Source organism: Protopterus annectens, chromosome 12.part0 (assembly GCF_019279795.1).
Source record: "Protopterus annectens isolate FY-2018-M chromosome 12.part0, PAN1.0, whole genome shotgun sequence".
Taxonomy (NCBI): domain Eukaryota; kingdom Metazoa; phylum Chordata; order Ceratodontiformes; family Protopteridae; genus Protopterus; species Protopterus annectens.
In genome coordinates, this window is record NC_056746.1 from 1,259,816,749 (window position 1) to 1,259,834,125 (window position 17,377).

General features: G+C 44.1%; 1 protein-coding gene across 1 annotated transcript in view; it reads right to left on the reverse strand.

Moving 5' to 3' along the window:
• The window catches only part of PIGU (phosphatidylinositol glycan anchor biosynthesis class U), a 591,944-nt gene that overhangs the window by 475,502 nt on the left and 99,065 nt on the right, over nt 1–17,377 (reverse strand). Inside the window, exon 2 of the mRNA XM_044090281.1 lies at nt 13,647–13,711. Within this exon, the coding sequence (XP_043946216.1) occupies nt 13,647–13,711 (65 nt within the window). The remainder of the gene's footprint in view (nt 1–13,646; nt 13,712–17,377) is intronic.

Sequence of the window (17,377 nt, forward strand, 5' to 3'; positions counted from 1 at the left end):
ACTTGGATAATCTCGGATGCATTATGCTGAGCAACTAGCTTAGAGGTGTGGATATCCTTAATGAATATGGACACGCCTCCACCTTTAATATTTCGGTCCGGGTTTGGTGGCCGAAAGGTGTGGTATGAATTATAGCCTGGTAATGCAGGGGTGCTCTCTGGAGCTTTGAACCAGGTCTCTGTCACTGCACAGATTCAATGTTCTCCATTTTAAGGAGTGCCTTTTGAGGTTTAGACTTCTAGCATTGAGTAGCATTACCCTCAGATTTTGCTTGCTTGTACCTGTTACGGTGGTGAATTTGTCATTTGAACCTTGCCTAAAAATGGTATGAGTTGGGAACTCCTTTTTTTGCCAAATGCTACTGTGCTGCAATTTTATGCATTTAACTTTTGAACATTTGTAGTACATCAGGTATATGCGAATTCTAGCCCTTCCTGGAGCTGTTTAGTATCAGTAGATGACTGGATAACATTGTTCAGTTTGCATTCATCAGCAAACTTGGTCAACCACACTTTTGGGGTATTAGACTGGATGAGTGCAAAATATATGCCAGACATGATCCCTGTGATACCCCACTTGTTACAATTTTACATTCAGAGATATAACTAGCATCTTTCACAATCTAGGATCTATCTGACAGCACATGTTGCCTCCAGTTAATACTATGTACATGAGTTATTCTTACAGCATTTCTAATGGTGGCATAAATTTCTCTTCTCATCGCTGTTTGTATTGGGAAGCAATAAGGCAATAAACAAATAAAGTGGAACTGGCTTGCTTAACAGACAAGGCTATCATATGTCAGTTCCCCCCCAAACAAACAAAGAACTGGCATTCCTATTTGCAAAACATAGGCTCACTCTTCCGCTCTGGAATCCACTTTATGTGATTATAATTAAGTGAAATTTTTCCACATTAAAAAGAAGTTATGTACTCACCATAACGTTCCATCTGAGTAGTTGTACTTCATTTGTCTTCAACCTGAGAGTATTTGGATCCGGATCGAATACGAGATGGCCGCATCACCAGCTTCTGATCCTAGCTCCAAGCTCCTCCCCCTACCCATAATGCCCCTCCATCTCTTTCTTCCATCAGATTGAGTTTGCTGAATCAGAAACATAAGCCCGACCCAAGAAAACCTTACCACTAAAGGTTCAGATAATCTAGAACAAACATAAGCAGGAGAGCCATGAGTGTGCACCTCTCCCAAATATCAAAGTAGGACAATAGTGGCAAGGTTAGGGAGAAGGAGGGAGGGAGGGATGGTTGAAGATAAATGAAGTACAACTGCTCAGATGTAACATTATCGTGAGTACACAACTTCTTTATCTGAAGTAGTTTACTTCATTTGATCTTCAAACTGTGGGACAGAGTCCCCAGCTACCTTTATCTGGCTGGCCCTCATGGAAGGATATTATGGAGCACTGTGGAGCCAAAGCATGCTCTGCCCCTGGATACAATGTCCAATTTGTAATGTGAAATAAAGGTATGAGATAAGGACCAAGTAGCTGCAGAACAAATGTCATCCAGCGACACCCTAGACCAGAAAGCCGCCGAAGTTGCCATAGACCTAGTGAAGTGGGCTTTAATCAGGCCCGGCGGGGAGATGCCTTTGTCAGAGTATGCCCATAGAGTGCACTGGGAAATCCATCTCGCAATGGAAACTCTGGAAACCATTTGCCTAAAAAGGGTCTTAAATAAGAAACAAACAGTTGGTCCAATTTCCGGAAGGGTTAGTTCTGTGCAGGTAAAACCTTAATTGCCTATGTACATCCAACAAATATAAGTTGTATTCACCTCTATTTTGGAAGTTTGATAAGAAAACAGGTAGATTGATGGTTTGATTAATATTGTTCTCAGAAGCCACTTTAGGAAGGAAGGAAGGACGGATTTGGGCGCAGAGAAACCCTGTCCTTATGAAAAAACATATAAGGAGCTTTAATGGACAAGACTTGAAGTTTCAATACCCTCCTGGCTGAAGTAATGGCCACCAAAAAGGCTGTTTTCCAAGAAAGGAATTGCAAGTCTATGGATGCCACTGGTTCAAAGGGAGGAGAAACTAGGACTTGCAGGACAAATGTGAGGTGCCAAGGTGGAGTTGGATCTTTCACTGGCGGTCATAACATAAAAGTTTCCCTAAGGAAGGTCTTACAGAGCCTAGAGGAAGCTAAGGAAGTCATGTTTTCACCCACATGGAAGTTAGAAATGGCAGCCAGTTGCACTCTAAGAGTAGAAGAACTCACACCCTGCTGAAAAATATCAGACAAAAATGCCAGAATGGCTGGAACTGGAGTTGATAAGGGGTCTAGATTCCATTGAGAGGCCCAGACAGAGAAACATTTCCATTTGCTATGGTATATCTTTCTGGTAGAAGATTTATGGGCCACCACCAGAATGGCTTTAACCAGAGAGGATAAACTGGGAGTCCTAATCATGACTGGAACTGGAGCAGCCAAACTGTGAGTTTCAGACTGTCCAGGTCTGGGTGAGGGACCCCTGAGGGGGGAGAGAAGATCCAGAACCGGATCCAAGATCCACGGAGGAACTACTAGATGAGACCATAGAGAAGGGAACCAGACTTGACGAGGCCAGAATGGGGCGATGAGGATAACTGTGCTCCCCAGCCTGCGGGCTTTCTGAAGAAACTTTGGAATGAGAGGTAATGGAGGGTAAGCATAAAGAAGACCGGGAGGCCAAGCATGAACTAAAGCATCTCTGGGGGCTTCCCCCCTGAGGGGATTCAGAGCGAAGAACTCACTGCACTTCGCGTTGGAAGGAGATGCAAAGAGATCACAGCTAGGCCAGCCTCACTTGAGGAAGATCTGTTCCGCTACTGAAGGACTGAAGGATTCTGAGACCACTCGTAAGGCATCAGAACAGTTCTGCTGAGCCTGTCCGCTAGGATGTTGGACCGTCCGAGAATGTGCAATGCCATCAGAAATCGGCCAGTGGAAAACGCCCATTCCCACACTCTCACAGCTTCTCGACAAAGGGAGTAAGATCTGGTTCCTCCCTGCTTGTTGATATATCAGACCACTGACATGTTGTTTGACTGGATGGCAACAGTCCCTAGAGGAAGATGGGCATGAAGGGCCTGCAATGCTAAAAGAACCACCCTCATCTCCAGGACACTGATATGCAAGTTGGTCTTGGAAGTGGACCACATGCCTTGGACTGTCCTTCCCGAGCAATGCCCCCCACCCTAGCTAGGAGGCATCCGTGGTCACTGTGGTTGTGGGAAAGGAAGGAATAAAGGGACTTTCCTGGAAAGAATCACAAGAGAAGTGACTCTCTGCAAGCCCGAGATATGCGTATCAGATGGGACAAGGGTAGGTCCAGTATGGACCACTGAACTGCTAACGTCCACTGGAGGGCCCTCATGCGAAGACGTGCAAAGGGGAGAAGATTGATAATGGCTGCCATGGAACCCTAGGCCCAGAGAACTGATTCCACTGATGGGCAGTGAGAATGAAGAAGGTAAGATACGTGAAGTTTCAAATTGTTTACCCTTTCCGGAGTGAGGTAGACTTTCATTTGTATGTCTAGCCGAGCTCCAATGAAATGTAGGCTCTGAACTGGAGTCAGTGATGACTTGTTGACGTGGATTGTAATTCCCAGTCTGTTTAATAGAAGAAGGAAGTAATCTCTGGCCTGGAACAGTAGATGCTTGGTAGGGGCAGCAAGGAGCCAATTGTCCAGGTAGGGCTAAACCTGGATTCCCTGAAGCCTCAGGTGGGCCACTATCACCACCATTACTTTGGTGAACACACTGGGGACTGTGGTGAGACCAGAGGATAGGGCCCTGAACTGATAATGATTGGCCCCAGCCAGAAGCGAAGAAACTTGCAGGAGTGCCTGTTCATTTTGATGTGATAGTACGTGTCTTAGAGGTCACTTGAGCACATCCAATATTCTGCCTGCAAGTATGGCAGAATGGACTGTAGAGTGACCATCCGGAATTTCTCCTTGGCTACTGACAGGTTCAGAATGGAAAGATCCAGAATGGGTCTTAGGTCCCCCATTTTCTTTGGCACCAAAACGAACCTGGAATAGATGCCCAATCTGGATTGATCGGGGGGACGGGTTGGATGACTCATTTTTCTAACACCTTTTCTATCTCCAGTGCTGCTTCCTCCCTTTGTGCAGGTGGAACATACAGGAGGAGTTTTGGTGGGGGGGGGGGTGTTAAAAATTGTATGAATAACCTCTGGATATGATTTTTAACACCCAGCGGTCTGTTGTAATGGACTCCCAGTCTGTTGGGTGCAATGAAAGACGGCCCCCAACTGCCTCCAAAGATGAGCAGCCAGGCAACCCCTCAGGGTTGCTGCGTGAGTCTGTCTAAGAATGGTTCTCTGGACCTGAAGTTCTTCTGATCCCCTCTGCCTCGGGGCCGGCATTTGTCGTAACCCCCTCTGCCTCTGGTGGAAGGAGAGTCTAGAGTGGCCCTGGAGAACTGAGATTTCGGGAACCACATCTTCTTTGCCACTAGTTGATTCCTTGAGAAGGATCTTTGAGGGGCAGAGAAGCGGATCCCGACAGCAGACAGTGTCTTCCTGTCCTTCGCGCTCTGGACTAGTGTCTCAAGCACAGACTTCCCAAACAGGGAAGAGCCACCATAGGGAGCATTGACAAAGGACGCCTTAAAGTGTTCCAAGAACTGACATAGCCGAATCCAGGTGTGGCGCCTCATGGCAACACTGGACCCGGCTGCCCTAGCGGCCCCTTCTGTGGCACGGGAAAGGAGACCATAGACGTATTTGCAATCGCTTTGAGAGTGGCCATGCGTGCAGAGAACATTTTCATGCTCCTTGACCAAGTCTCACTGAAGTTGAATAACATGTGCCATATAGTTCAGCGCCCTTATGGAAAAGGTGGCTGAAGCAAAAACTCGCTTCCCCAGATGATCCATTGACCGTGACTCTTGGTCAGGAGGATGGACCGTAGAGCTCTCCTGAGAGAGCTCTTTCTTGGTGGCAGCTGACACCACCATAGCATCTACTGGAGACCCCTTACTTCAGCTGACTCTGTCCTGTGGGGGGGGGGGGGGGGCTAAGGACTTTATCTGGTCTTTTTGGAATTGGATCCATGGGGTCCGGTTCCTTCCATGCCCTAGATGTAATAAGGTCTACCAGTGGATTGGCTGGGGGGCACTAAGGAGGTAGATGGGCCCGTGCCGAATGCCTACAGGAACACAGACTCATCCAGGGTCAGTTTTTGGGTGGACCACCCCCCTCTTTGGTGTAGAATCAGGGGCTGACCTGGGGGTACCTTCCCCTTCTTCCAAGTCCGTGTCGTCTGTGATGGACTCTGGGGAGGAGTCCAAGTGCTTCCTTTTACACATGTGTTTGCGAGGGACCTCCTTAGTGGGACTCTCTGTGGGGGACTCGCAAACTAGGGGTTGCTCTCCAATGGGTGGTCCCTGGGGCACATCAGGCATGGGCTGTCCCTGACAGGACAGGATGGCCGTAGCTGTACCTAGAACAGAGGGGGTCGGGACAGATTCAGAAGAGGAGATGGTCAGAGGCCTCAACCCACTCAAGAGGACAAGAATATTGACAGACTCCTTTGACAATCACATCGCCACAGTAGTCAGGAAATCCTTCTATGTGGCACATCTCATCACAAAAGGTTTTTCATCCAGGCCTCAAACAGAACATGCTGGAGGTATAGATTCCTGTCCCAGAGACTTCTCATACTCTGGAACAAACTACCTATCTATATCAAACAAAGCTCATTAGCACTCTTCAAGAAAAATCTTGATGATTGGATGGGAGATAGGAAGTTCACCCCAGGGATCACTTCTGTGGCTCTGCTCGACAGGGGCACAGGAAAATAATTTTCTTGGGTGGCAAAAGCCAGGGTACCATTTGGCTAGGCTTATATATGCCCTAGGACCAATAGCCTAGTAGCTACCTATGAACAGCCTCTGGTTATGACCCTCTGCACCCAAACATCTCGAGTGATGGACATCTAGGTCATGGGGTGCAGGGATAAGCTCCTCCCTCCAGTCTGCCTCCAGAGTATGTCACTTGAGCAAATGTTCAGGGACACTGCTAAGACCCATCAGAGAAAGGAACCCAAAAGCTCTGGTTTTGCAGACCACCTCTACCACAGGAGGGAAGTCCACCTCTTCCTCAGAGGGGAAGTCTTTCACCAGGACTGCCACGAGCAAACCCTTGTGACTTGCAGAAAAACAGTTTCTTCCCTCTTCTGGTTTCTGGAGAAGGTCCCCTTGGGGGTAGGGAACTATACCCCCTGTGGCAAACAGGGTTTTACCATCTTGTTCACTCCTGGATATCATTTCATTAACTTTTGGACTAAGGAGTGTTGATCTGTAATATGGGGTGTTGATGAAAGATGTCTTAAAGTGCTCTACAAAATCACACTGGTGCATCCAGGCAAGTCCCCTATTGGTTATGCTAGTGCCTGCAACTCTAGAAACACCTTCTGTCACACTGGAGATGAGGTACATCGAGACAATCAACAGGGATTGAAGGGTAGACAAATGAGAGTCAGCAGACTTCCTCTCCTCTGCAGAAAGGGGCCCTGATAGAGATATTTGGAGAGCTATTTGGTCAAATCCTTATGAAAGAGAAAAGCATCATAAGATAATTTAGCTCCCTGAGAGTGAAGTTTGCTGATGCGCATACTCACTTCCCAAACTTGGCCCACACCCAAGACTCCCTGTTAGGAGGAGGGACAGTGGAACTCTGTTTAGCCAGTTCCTTCTTGGTGGACGTTGCTGCCACCACCACTGAATCAACAGTATGATCATTATTTCAATAAGAATGGACTTTTTGGGAAACCAGGAATTTTTCAGGTTTAAGTGGGCTGGCTTGGCCATGTCTGGTTGCTTCCACGCCAGCTTAGATTCAATTTATCATCTCATCTGCAGGAGGGACCACTCAACAAGTAGATGGGCCAGCCGCAAATGTTTTGAGAAATCCTGACTCCTCCTGGGATGGAGCTTCTGAGGACCACCTCCCTTTGTGACTTAGTTCTAATATTTCACCAAAAAGACTTACTCAAGGGGGACATCTGGAAGACCCCTTCACCTCATCAAAGTTAGTATCTTCAGTTAGGGGCTCCTGTTGGGTGTCAGTGTGCCTTACTTTACACATATGTTTTCGATAAACCTCCCCAGTGAGATGCTCTGGCAGGACTTGGAAGATGATTATGGGTCCCTGATGTGGTTGGACTTGAGACTTTTAGAGGCTGGCTGTCCTGATGGAATAGAAAGAGAAGTATCAGGACCCAGGGAAATCCTGATGGATCCAAGCCATAGAGAACTGGCTGAAGTCGGATCTGAGAGGGATCCAACAGTCCATCCACTGAGGAACAGACAGAAGAGAAAACATCAGATCAACAGGAACTGCATCAACATTATAGACAAATAAGAAATACGAAGAAAAGTTTGTAATAGATCAATAGCCTGGGCTTACATTCTCATAAATCTATTTGTTTAGAAAATTTATGTTGATGCATTTCTGCCATTACTGACTGATGACTGTAATCCTCAGTGATTTACCATTAAATCAAATATTTTAGAAGGAACAGCAAAATATTAGATAAAAACAGGGGCAGTTGATAGCTATTATTATCTCAGTGGCAATGCAATGAGGAAACTGTAGTCCTGCTCATATCAATCCCTGAAGCCTTAGCAGGGGGATGAAGGAAAAGACTGTAATCCCCACAGTGTTTTGCATTTACCTACGTTAGGAAGGCTAAATCAGCCTATAATTGCAGAAGTGCACCACTTTCTGAGGGTTGTAGAAAGTGGTGTTTCTTTTGGACAAATGAGGGTTCTTAAAAGAAAAGCAAACAAAACAGGTGAACAGACAAACTAGCAGAAGGCAAGATCATCCTAGCAGAGCCAGATCTAGTTTGCTTGATCGACTTTTTAAAATGTTAAAATCCATGTGGTTAAGACATTTTAAAAAGTTGAAAATCAAGAACATAACACAAACTGCATTGCTGCCCTGTTTCTCATTAAAGTTTTCAATTTCTGATAAATATCGCTGAATGTTACAGTCAGTCAGTACCACCAGACATTAGATTTGCATATTTCTTATTGTTCAGAAAATGTGTGTTGAAGCAAAACTGAATCTTTTAAGTGAGTTATTCAGACTGCCTGCCTCCTCTATCTGTTTTATTTATTTTTTTTTTGCAGAACCTACATAAACTTGCCTCATATTTTTTGTCCTGTTTCTGGTAACATTTTTGATTTTATGGTACATCTCTGAAGATTATATTCAGTTAGTAATGCAAGTCATTAGAGTTTCACAGTTTTATTGTTCTAAAATGTATGTTGATGTATTAGTTTCATTATTGTTTAGAAAAAGCATGTCGATGCCGAACCTGTTGTTCTGTTAACTTTTTAAGTGAATAAGATTCGTCTAGCAGCCCACAGGATTAAGGGTTTGAGCTGTTAGTGAACTGCATTCTGTAGTCTAAACGTACAGGGTTTGATTCCTTTCTTCTTCATTTACTTTCTGTGTGACTATGAATCATTTAACAAGACAGTGCTCCTGGGATACACTTGAAAAGGGACATTATATCCACAGGGTTTACCTGGTTAACAAATAGGTAAAATAAAAACAAAAACGTTAAATTTGCTCCATTTTTCTGTCTTTGTCCCCAAAGTATTTTTGGCTTTGTCTATGATTCTTGAGAAAAGAAACAGAGGAATTTTGGTCTATTCCTCATGAAATTTGTGGTTTTCTGGCAAACTGTTGTCAACTGCAGTCAGAAAATAACAATAGGCATGTGAGTTTCACAGTTTGTATGCTTCAGAAAATTCTTAGCAATGCAAGTTATTCTAGCAACTTTCTATGTACGTAAGAGAAACATTTAAAATCGGCCTCGATTCTGGGTTTTTGTCTCTGATTCTTGACGTAAGACATTATTAAGAGTGTGTGTGTGGTAGTGTGTGTATGTGTGTGTGTGTGTGTGTGTGTGTGTGTGTGTGTGTGTGTGTGTGTGTGTGTGTGTGTGTGTGTGTGTGTATGGTGGGGTTACAAGAAGTTGCACGATATGTTTCTAACAACTGCAACCTGAAATGTATTTCTTCACTATTAGTTATGTATTTATTAATTCATTTGATCACAAACAAACATCTTCATAGGTTCATACTAGGCTATCTGCCCTAGGGCATTTATAAGCCTAGCCAGAGTGTGTTTGGCTTTCGCCACCCATTTTAAATCAATTTTGCTATGCCCTTTTTCGAGGTTAGTATACTGTGCCTCTGTCTAACAGTGACACAGAAGTGATACCCGGGGTAAACCTACGATCTCCATCCACTCATCAAGATTCCTCTTGAAGAGAGTCAATGAGGGACTCTGCCTAACCTGGACTGGGATTTTATTCCAGAGTGAAGGGAGCCTCTGGGTTATGAATCTGTCCCTCCAGCATGTCCTATTTATTTCAGTGCTGAGGTTCAAGCCTCTTGAGCGTGCAGCTCGATGGGATTTGGATTTTCTGAGGTGCAGCATGTCCATTAATTCCGGGTTGAACATGGCTTTATACGTCAGGCACAGATCGCCTCTGAGCAGGCGGTATGCCACTGAGTAGAGCTGGAGTTTCTTTAACCGGGCAGCATACGGCATCTGTTTGAGCCCTTTGATCCTCTTGGTGAGGTACTTTTGGGGTCTTTCCAGTTGCTGCAGGTGTCTGGTAAGGTACATCCCAAAAGGGGCATTGTACTCAATTATGGGCCTGATGAGGGATGAGTAAAGAGGCACGATGACCTCCCCTGATCTAGATGTGAATCCCTTCATGATTAGGTGGGCTATATAAAATGTTTTTCTAACCACTTTGGCCACGTGGTTTTCAAATGAGAGATTGCTATCAACTTGGGTCCCCAGGTCTCTAATTACTTCTTCTGTACTTAATGGATTACCACCTATGTGGTAATTTGTGGGCACTTTGTTTTTGCCAAAGGGGATGACTATACACTTTTTGGCGTTTAGCTTGAGGCCATGGCTCTGGCACCAGTTGTCTGTTTCTATGAGGCCCTTTTGTAGGATGCTTGTGTCGGCTGGAGAGTCGATTATGGCGCCTAGTTTGCAGTCATCTGCGAACTTGGTCAGCCACAGTCCTTCCGTGTTGGCCTGTACCTCCGAGAAATATATACCCAACAAGAGAGGTCCCAGGACTGAGCCTTGTGGGACGCCACTTGTAACTGGTTTGGAGTCTGACATGGCTCCAGCAATTCTAACCATGTGTGTTCTGTCCCTGAGCCAGTTTGCAACCCATCTAGTGACATAGGGGTTTATATTTAAGCTGGTGAGCTTATCTATAAGGCCCGAGTGGGGTATTGTATCGAAGGCTTTTGCGAGGTCCAGGTAGGCTGTGTGGACCACCTTCCCCTCGTTAATGGCCTTGGTGACTGTTTCAAAGAAATCGACCAGGTTTAAGAGGCAGGATCTGCCCTTAAAGCCAAACTGGGTAGGATCCAGTGCCTTTAGGTCCCCAATATCTTTATTTATGAGGTCCATGATGATCCTTTCCATAGCTTTGCAGACCAAGCTAGTCAGGCTTATGGGGCGATAGTTTCCAGGATCCGTTGAGGCACCACCTTTGTGGAGAGGGACCACTGTTGCTGTACGCCACTCTTTGGGTACATATCCTGTAGTAAGGCTGAGATTGAACAGTAGTTTTATGTTTGGGCTTAGCTCTTCTTGGAGTTCATGTAGGATACAGACCGGGACACTGTCTGGTCCCATTGATGCTGTGTATTTTGCTTTGGAGAGGGCGGCTCTTACCTGAGCATCTGAGATGTCAGGGGTTCAGCACTCTGCTGGGATACATATTTGCCCTTTTGGTGGGGAGGGGGGGGGAGAGAAGTTTGCGCTGAACCCGTCAGCTAGGATGTTGGCAATGTCTGTGGGTTTGGTGTATTTTCTGTCATTTTGGACTAATTCTGAGCATATCTGGGAATTCCCACCCAGGTTCCTAACATAACTAAAGAAAGCCTTGTGATTAGCCTTAAGTGTCCTGTGCAATTTTTCTCTCGAAGCTGGCCTTAGACGATTTTATGAGTGCCCGTAGTTTTTTGCTAATACTGATCAGAGATGCCTTCCCTTTTTGGGATTTTGCTCTATCAAGTAGTAGCTTCCTCCTTCTATTGTATAGTTTGTTTATGGCTGGGGTCCACCAGACAGGACGCCTGCCTTTGGAGGATTGGGTCTTGGTTTTATTTGGGATTGGATGATCCATGCATTCCTGAAGGTGTTCATAGAATGCGTTTATAAAGGATTCTGCAGTCTGGGCCGTATTTTCCACAGGCCCGGGGGCTTTGCTGGATTCTACAACTACAACTGGCTGTAATTTACAATCACGTGTGTTTGTGTGCATAATTATGTACTGCAAATCTTCTATAATTTTATGATGAACAGGAAGGCTATAGGAATGTGTGAAAAATATGTTTTGTGCAAAAATTGGAAATATATACCCAATATTTTGCTCAGGTGGTAACATTGTTTTGGAATGTTGCTATAGGGATCTTCATATGGTATGAAACAAAAATTACCTAAATCATTTTTTTTTCCTGTGGAAGGGAAGTGCCGCATTAAAAATGGCCCAGTTGGGCAAGAAACTTTTAGGCTGTGTGTGGCTTGGTTAGAAGTCCCTGGAGCTCTGACTCATTCCTTGGCTGATGTATTTTTGGTGTTGCTGTTTAACTGCAGCATAAATGTGTGTTTAAGTAAAGTTCCACAACAATGTCTTAGACAAATAAATGTATAAAAACTATAAAAATTCAAATAACCACAGTTACAACCCTCTGGCACAAATGGCAAGCGAAGGAAACAGGCATGTGTATAGATTTTACAGGGCAGTAAGGAATAAGGATACATTTTTCTGGTATGGCTAACTGCCATGAGGGCCATTTTAACACTAACCAGTATAGCCTAGTATACACCTATGAAAGATGCAAGTTCACCTGAAAGAATAAATGCAGCAGCTTCTAAGCTCAAAGAAAAAGACCACCTACAAACATAAAATGCATGCTATAACAGCAAGGTAACTGCACACCATTCTCCCCTAATAAAGCTAGCTGTTTTTTGACTATCAGACAGTTCTTTAACCATCCAATGATTTTACCTGTAAAGCTAAGGTTGGTCAATCTGTCAAAGTCAAGAACATGGCCCACCACAGGGTAAAAAACATCCTATCTTCACAGGTCAGTCTCACTAAAAGTCTCCAAACATTTCCCCCTGCCCTTCCCAGTCATACTACACTGCTATTATTACCCCGTCAATTCCTCAGTTTACCTAAGAACTGTTCTATTCTTAAATAACATTTGTATGCTATTAGAATTAAAGAGAACAATAACACTTTATACAAACACACTAAGAAATGAACCAATTTCAAAAATTGTTTACTTTATGTGTTGGAACAACTTCATTTGGATTATAGGGGTGGGGATTTTAAGAATAGACTAGAAAGGAAAGACACAGAGTGGCAATTAAGGCTGAGAGCTGACAACTTTCCTGAACTTAATGATACCGTTAGTATTAAATGTTTTAAAAAAAGGTTAAAATTATATTGTTTCTTTAAATCAAGCTAATTATTAATTTAAATCAATTAGGTTACCAACTGGTGGTATTTTACAATGTTATATATTGAGGTGATTTAGGTGTATAGTTGACTATGACGAAGTCCTTGTTTATGGTGGACAAAAGCAATTAATAAATATTTTTTAAGCTATTTCCTTTGCCTTTGATTCTATTGAGTTCATCTTGATATCACTTGTGCCAAGAGTGGTTTGTTTTGTTTAATGGTTTCTTTTTTTCTTTTACTGCTCTTTGAACACTTTTGATTATTTCAACGTTCACAAGGACTACGTATGTTACTCAACTAGTAGCCAAACTTCGGAACAGACTCCTACTGCTCATCAGATACTGAGAGTCGCTGTATGCATATGAAAAAAAGAGCTAAATTTACGGGTAGAACCCTCTGTCTTTTCTATCAGTGTGGTGGAGTCTGTGTTCTAACATGGTCTTTCAGCCCAAACACAGGAGTTATGAAACTATGAAGTATGCAAGTAGGAATTATTCTGTAATCTCACATATGTGTGTATCTCTTTCTCTGTATACGAAGCCTCTTAACTAGCAAATCATGAAAGTGTCATGCAGAAAAGTTAATAATACAGTCAACAAAAATTTAATACATAAAAAGCAATACAAAGGTCGCAAAAGATAGCACTTGTATGCCTGCCCTTCTCCAATTCACTCTGTACCAGATGTGACACATATGTTAATGGTGACTGATGTGCTGCAGCCATTTTGAAATGCATTCTATAATCATTTGGTTCCAAGTATGGGAAAAGATAATTTCTAAGCAATGCAAACTGTACCTTCCTTCTCAAAAGATACAGTGTTAGGTGGATGGAACAATCTTCAAAAAAAAAAAAAAAAAAAAGCACTAGTGTGAGTAAATGGGATGGGATAATATGAGCATGCATGAAACAGCCTGTAGTTCTTAAAAAAGCAGGTAACAGGCAAAATAGTTAATTAGCCAGCTTATGCACCAGACAAGAAAACAAGGCTCTTATCTGCCAGAAGAATATACATCTTCATACTGTTCCACAACAGAAACTTCGCTAGACAAAAATTTTAAGAACAAGTAACCAGTGTGCTTACTTCATGAAATACGTCTCCAGAGTATGGGGAAACTTCCAGATCCAACAAAGATAGGCCTTCAACGACTGTAAAATAGAAACAGGTGTATATTACTATATTTGATTACTTATATAATGACAATTCACATATAATAAATAGTGAACAAAACACACACACACACACACACACACACACACACACACACACACACACACACACCCTCTCAAGTTCTTTTTCTGGGGTCTAAGACATATCTTCAAAGTTAAACTTATCAAGACAACATGGCTATGACAGTGTACTTGCAATCAAGAAAATAATATTGAAAACGAAAGTCATGTACTCACCATAATGATAGATCCATGCTGTCTCCATCTGGTTCAATATGTGAGACTTCCAATCTGACTCGGATCCAATACCTACCAATTCTAAAGTCTTTAGCCCATTTGGCTCCACCTCCCTTACCCATAATTTCCTGTTCCTCCTTTACATACCCAGAGAGTTTGCCCCATGAAAGAAATCATCAAGACAGAATCGTATCGTCTTCTTCTTTCAGCTTTTCCCGGTTAGGTGTCGCCACAGCGGATCACCCATCCGCTCATGATTGCCAGTAGAGTTTTACGGTGTCGAGTTGCTAGCCCGGTGCCCAACCTTCCACGAAAGGCGCACACACTCATGCCTAGGGCCAATTTAGAATGTCCAATCCACCTACAGCATGTCTTTGGGATGTGGAAGAAAACCAGAGCACCCGGAGGAAACCCACGCGACCACAGGGAGGACATGCAGACTCCGGACAGAAGGCACCCCAGCCGAGGATTGAACCAGAGAAAGTACAGTTGTGTACACTTACCAGAAATGTAGATGTTTGAGTGTATTCACTGTTGCAGTCATTACATTTGGGTTATCTGCTTGCAGTAGCCCTCAGTCGGCCTGGGTCTTGCATCGGTTGGTGTCCCTTCTTCCATGACATCCAGGTATAAAACATGCAGCCAACGCCATTACATCAGTTTTTCTTGCCCCAGATGTCAGGTGCCCCCCTAATGGGAAGCAATTAAATCTATAATTACAAAGATATACCTCCAACAAAAAAGCAAATACACCAAAAAGCTTTTTGAGCATAGTAACTGAGAGTAGAGGTACAGCCAAAAGAAGAAAGGGGGTTGGAGGGAGGGTAACCAGGACTGCAACAGTGAATACACTCGAACATCTACATTTATGGTAAGTGTACACAACTGTACTATGTTCTTCATGTTTTACTGTTGCAGTCATTACATTTAGGTAGATTCCCAAAGCTAAGATTGGGAGGAGGAATTTAAATAGAATTAGGACCAGCTATAAGGCCCTGCAAGTCTGCAGTGGCAAAACCAGCTCTGGATTTAGAGAAAATTGGCAAATGATAATGCTTGGTGAAAGTATGTACAGAACTCCAGGTAGCAGCTTCTAGGATGTCCCTAGTAGGGACGCCCCTGAGAAAGGCTGTAGAGGCAGATGCAGCCCTGGTTGAATGGGGTCTGATGCCCTGTGGGATAGGTTTTCCATGGTGCTTATAGCAGAAATGAATGCAGTGGCCTATCCATTTTGAAATAGTTTGTTTTGAAATAGCTTTCCCCTCTCTCCCTGCAGCAAATGCCCCCAGCAGTTATTCAGATTTCTTTTGAGGTTTAGTCTTGTCCAAGTAGAATCTAAGATGTCTGTGCACATCTAGAGTGCAGTATCTGTTCCCCTTTGTTCTGTGGGTTAGGAAAGAAGGAAGGCAAATGAATGGACTGATTAAGAGCTACACTGGATACCACCTCGGGCATGAAGGAGGGATTGGTTCTGAGGGGCACCCTGTCCCCATGGAAGATGATGAAAGGTTCTGCCGCCATAAGGGCCTGTAATTCAGATACCCTTCTTGAAGAAGTGATTGCTAGAAGGAAAGCGTTTTTCCAGGAAAGAAATTTTAAATCTGCAGTAGCAGCTGGTTCGAAAGGAAGAAGAGTGAGTTTCTCCAAGACAAAGTTAAGATCCCAAGCTGGAGTTGGAGCTCTCCTGGGCGGCCTTAAATTTTTGGCCCCTCTGAGGAACTGCTTGAGCAGTGGGTAAGAGAAGAGGGGAAGCTCTGTGCTATAATGAGCTGAAATGGCTGAGGCATGAATTTTGATGGAGGAAAAGGACAGGCCCTTATGAAGCATCTCAGTCAAGTATTGTAGTATCTGAGGTAAATTGGGCACTGCTGCGTTCATTCCTTGAGATTGGTTCCAGGCACAAAATCTTTTCCATTTTGCAGCATAAGATTTATAGTACTAGGCCTCCTTGCCTCTGAAATGATATCCATCACAGATTTACTGAAGGATGGTAAAGGAGAGGTTAGGTAATTAGCCAGGCTGCTAGATTCAGGGTTTGCAGCTGAGGGTGAAGAATCTGGTTCTCTGCTGTGATAACAGGGAAGGGGTCTGAGGCAGGTGCCATGGCGCCAAGCATGACACACTGCGCAAGAGTGGGTACCAATGTTGACGAGGCCAGTCTGGTGCAATTAAAATCGTCCTTGGCTTGTCCTGTGTGATCTTTAGTAGTACCTTGGAGAGCAGAGACAGAGGAGGAAAGGCATAAACTGATAGATTTTTCCAGCTGAAGGACAGGGCATCCACTTTCCAAGCTAGCTTGTGGGGAATCCTTGTGCATAATCTGTCTAGTTGATGGTTCTGGGGGGAGGCGAACAGGTCTATATCTGGGCTCCCCCATTTGCTTGTCAACATGTTGAAAATCCTTGGTTCCAGTTTCCACTCGTGTGGGTCCATCAGGTTTCTGCTTAATCCGTCTGCCAGTGTATGTAGTTTTCCTGGCAGGAATTGAGCTTGGAGATTCACTTGGTAGCTCAAGGTTGTGTTCCACAATGCCATGGCTAGTCTGCAGAGGGGGTAAGAATGGGTATCCCCCTGCTTGTTCATGTACCACATGACAGTGGTGTTGTCCATCTTTACCATTAGTTGTCCTGGAAGAATGTGGTTCTTGAAGGCTGTCAGAGCATTCTGTACAGCTAACATTTCCTTTTGGTTTATGTGTAGGTGCATTTGGCTTGGGATCCATTGGCCCTGAATGCACTTGCCTGCCAGGTGAGCTACCCATGCATAGTCTGATGCATCTGTTAAGAATTGGGCGGCAGGGGGTAATGTGAATGGTAGTCCCCTGTTTTGGTGGCAAGCCTCTGCCCACCAAAGGAACTCTAGACATAGGCAAGGTACGATAGGAATCTTTGCTTCTAGATCCTGTGAATGTTGACACCATAAGCTTTTGCGATACCATTGTAGTTTCATCATATGCAGCCTTGCATATGGAATTAGAAGAATGCAGGAGGCCATGAACCCCAAGGCTTGCAGTATTTGCCTTGCGGATGGCTGGGTTTTTGTGGCCACTTGTTTGAAGTAGGTTGTCAAATGAATCCGTTTCTCTGGTGTGAGGAAAGCCATCTGGGAAGTTATATTCAAGCTTGCTCCCAGGAATATAATTCGTTGACAGGGTACCAGGTGTGATTTCTTTTCATTTATGGTGAATCCCAGACAAGTCAGTACCCTTTGAACAAAGGCCAGATGATTCAAAAGAATGTCCCGGCTTTCTGCCTGAATTAGACAATTGTCCAGGTATGGGTATATTTGAATATTTCTTTGCCTGCAAAATGCAATGACTGGAGCTAGGCACTTTGTGAATACCCTGGGCGCAGTAGATAAGCCAAAGGGCAGTGCACAGAACTGATAGTGCTTGTAGCCTGCTTTGAA